Consider the following 2,828-nt stretch of genomic DNA (forward strand, 5'->3'; position numbering starts at 1 on the left):
TCTCTGCCTTACCTCTTCCTAGAGGCAGAGAGACAAAGAAAGCAAAACAAATCAAGGAAGAACAAAAGAAAGAAAAGAAAAGAAGGATCCAAAAACAATGTCTGCCTTTCAGGATTTCGGTCCGCTGTCGGAGCGCCGGAAGGCCGAGAAGCAGCAGAAGCAGCGCAGGCGCTTGATTATCGTCGGCGTCTCCGCCTCCGTCCTCCTAATCATCTGTGTCATCGGTATCGTCTCCATCATCTATCACTCCAAGCAAAATGCTGCCACTCAGCCATCGGCCACCTCGCTTGTGACCGACGGCTTACACTCCGTCTCCAAGTACATCGACATGATATGCTCGCCGACCGATTACAAGGACGCGTGCAAGAAGAGCATATCGAAGGCCACGAACTCGAGCTCTTCCCCCAAGGACCTCATCAGTGCCTCGGTCTCCGTCATCGGCGATGAGATCGGCAAGGCCTTCGAGCACTCCGATTTGATAAAGAGCGACGACCCTCGAGTCAAGGCCGCAGTCAAGGACTGCAGGGAGCTCTACGGCTACTCCAAGGACGAGCTCCTCAGGACATTGCAGGACATCGACGCGCACAAACTAGACCAGCTTCCTGATAAATCTCATCAGCTAAGGGTGTGGCTTAGCGCGGTGATCACGTACCAGGAGACATGCATCGAGGGGTTTCCCGATGGAGAGCTCAAGACCAAGATGAGGAATGCGATGACGGCGGGGAAGCACTTGACGAGCAATGCGTTGGCTATCATACAAAAGGCTTCGTCCTTTCTTTCCTCGTTAAATATCCCGGGGTTTAGTCGTCGGCTTCTACCTGAAGAGGCAATGGAGCCTGTAATTCGCAAGGATGGTTTCCCTTCTTGGGTCTCGGACACCGATCGAAGGCTTCTTAAGGGGAGTTATAAGAACAATCTAAAGCCCAATGTCGTCGTGGCCAAGGATGGTAGTGGAGACTTCACCACTATCTCAGCTGCGATTGATGCAGTGCCCAGCAAGTATACTGGAAGGTATGTTCCCATGATTAAATTTTAGGTTAGTTTTGTAATTGTATTGTGGTATGTAAATAAATTTTGTTGACAGGTATGTAATTCATGTGAAAGAAGGAGTATATGACGAGCAAGTAATTGTGCCGAGGAAAGCCGTAAATATAACAATGTACGGCGATGGGGCGAGGAAGACCGTCGTCACGGGAAACAAGAACTTTATCGATGGAACGACGACCTACAAGTCTGCAACCTTCGGTGAGATAATTGTGCCATTGATTCGCTTTATAAATAGTTTGCAGCTATATATAGTTCTAAGTTGTGAATAGAATTCCCGTCAGTGCTCATTTGGTTTCTTTTTTGGCAGCCGTAATGGGAGATGGCTTCATGGCCATTGCCATGGGCTTCCGAAACACTGCCGGTGCCATTAAGCACCAGGCCGTGGCCCTCCGCGTCCAATCGGATCGCTCTGTCTTCCTCAATTGCCGCATGGACGGCTACCAGGACACCCTCTACGCCCACTCCATGTCCCAGTTCTACCGCAACTGCATCATCTCCGGCACCATCGATTTCATCTTTGGCGATGCCGCCGCTGTCTTCCAGAACTGCGTCCTCGTCGTCCGCCGCCCCCTTGACAACCAGCAAAACATCGTCACCGCCCAAGGCCGCGCGGACGGTCAAGAAGCCACCGGATTCGTCCTTCAGCACTGCCGCATTATTCCCGATGGCAAACTTGTCCCTGACAAACTCCGCATTCGCAGCTACCTTGGTACGTACATTAATTCATCGGTTACTCTAAAAACTTAGTTGAACTCCTAATTAAAATTTAAAGATGAAATCCGAAGCTATTGCTCTGCTGATATCCTTGTAACTTCTAATATATAGGTCGCCCATGGAGAGAGTATTCGCACACTATCATAATGGAGACGGATATCGGCGACTTCATTAGCCGTGATGGTTACTTGCCATGGAGTGGAGACTTCGGATTGAAGACGTTATCCTATAGCGAGTATAAGAATAAGGGAGCGGGAGCGAGCACGTCAGCTCGGGTGCGTTGGCCGGGGTTTAAAGTTATTACTAATCCGACAGAGGCGAATAAGTATACTGTGACGGCGTTCTTGAATGGTAACGCATGGATCAAGGCTATGAGGGCTCCGGTGCGCTTGGGACTCTACCGGTGAGGGAAAAAACGGTGATTAAATTAATTAATGTTGCGCGTGATCGAAAACAATTAAATAGTCAGAGAGAGAGAAAGAGAGAGAAGAGATGCAAAGCAATGGATTGTAGCATGATGAATATATGTACTAAATTAGCGAAATTATGCAGAAATGCCCATCCTCGTGCACTAATGACTCACTTGCAAATTGCCAGTTTGGCTGACTAAATTCATTTAATGGGAAACTTTTTTTCGTTTCAATTCCTTTTCGGAATAGAGAATGTCCACTTACTTACCACAGGATGATTTTTCGGACAAGGCTCGTCGCCTAGCTTTTAATGCCACTTATCTACTTCAATAATTATTATTTCTTTCTTCTCTGTTATTTTTTCCCTAAAAAATAAGATGAGGCATTAGGGGTGAAAACGGATCGGATATGGACCGGATAGTGCTCAACTCATATCCGAATCCATATTTTTAGTTCGGATACGGATTCGGATATGGATATTAGACGGATAGCAAAATTTAAAACCGTATCCTAACTAAACGGATACGGATCGGATAATTTTCGAATTTTGATCGGATAATTTCCTAATATGGATCGAATTTTAAACAGATACAAATCGGATTATAAACGGATACAAATCGGATTATAAACTGATACAAATGAGATCATAAACAAATT

General features: G+C 46.5%; 1 protein-coding gene across 1 annotated transcript; it reads left to right on the forward strand.

The window, feature by feature from the left end:
• LOC140795757 (putative pectinesterase/pectinesterase inhibitor 45) lies at window positions 1-2,336 on the forward strand. The gene is made up of 4 exons (XM_073148518.1): window positions 1-1,011; window positions 1,085-1,245; window positions 1,355-1,756; window positions 1,873-2,336. The coding sequence occupies exons 1-4, from the start codon at window positions 98-100 to the stop codon at window positions 2,166-2,168; spliced, it is 1,773 nt and encodes a 590-aa protein (XP_073004619.1). The 5' UTR covers window positions 1-97; the 3' UTR covers window positions 2,169-2,336.
• The last annotated feature ends 492 nt before the right edge of the window (window positions 2,337-2,828 follow it).

The sequence above is a fragment of the Typha latifolia genome, chromosome 1 (genome assembly GCF_019914945.1).
Source record: "Typha latifolia isolate L0001 chromosome 1, TyphaL0001v2, whole genome shotgun sequence".
In the NCBI taxonomy this organism is placed as follows: Eukaryota; Viridiplantae; Streptophyta; class Magnoliopsida; order Poales; family Typhaceae; genus Typha; species Typha latifolia.

Bases quoted from the DNA above. Each gene is read 5' to 3' on its own strand.
- LOC140795757 (XM_073148518.1), top strand. From the start codon at position 98: ATGTCTGCCTTTCAGGATTTCGGTCCGCTGTCGGAGCGCCGGAAGGCC. The intron at 1,012-1,084 runs GTATGTTCCCAT...TTTTGTTGACAG, and splicing joins CCCAGCAAGTATACTGGAAG to GTATGTAATTCATGTGAAAG. The intron at 1,246-1,354 runs GTGAGATAATTG...CTTTTTTGGCAG, and splicing joins CTACAAGTCTGCAACCTTCG to CCGTAATGGGAGATGGCTTC.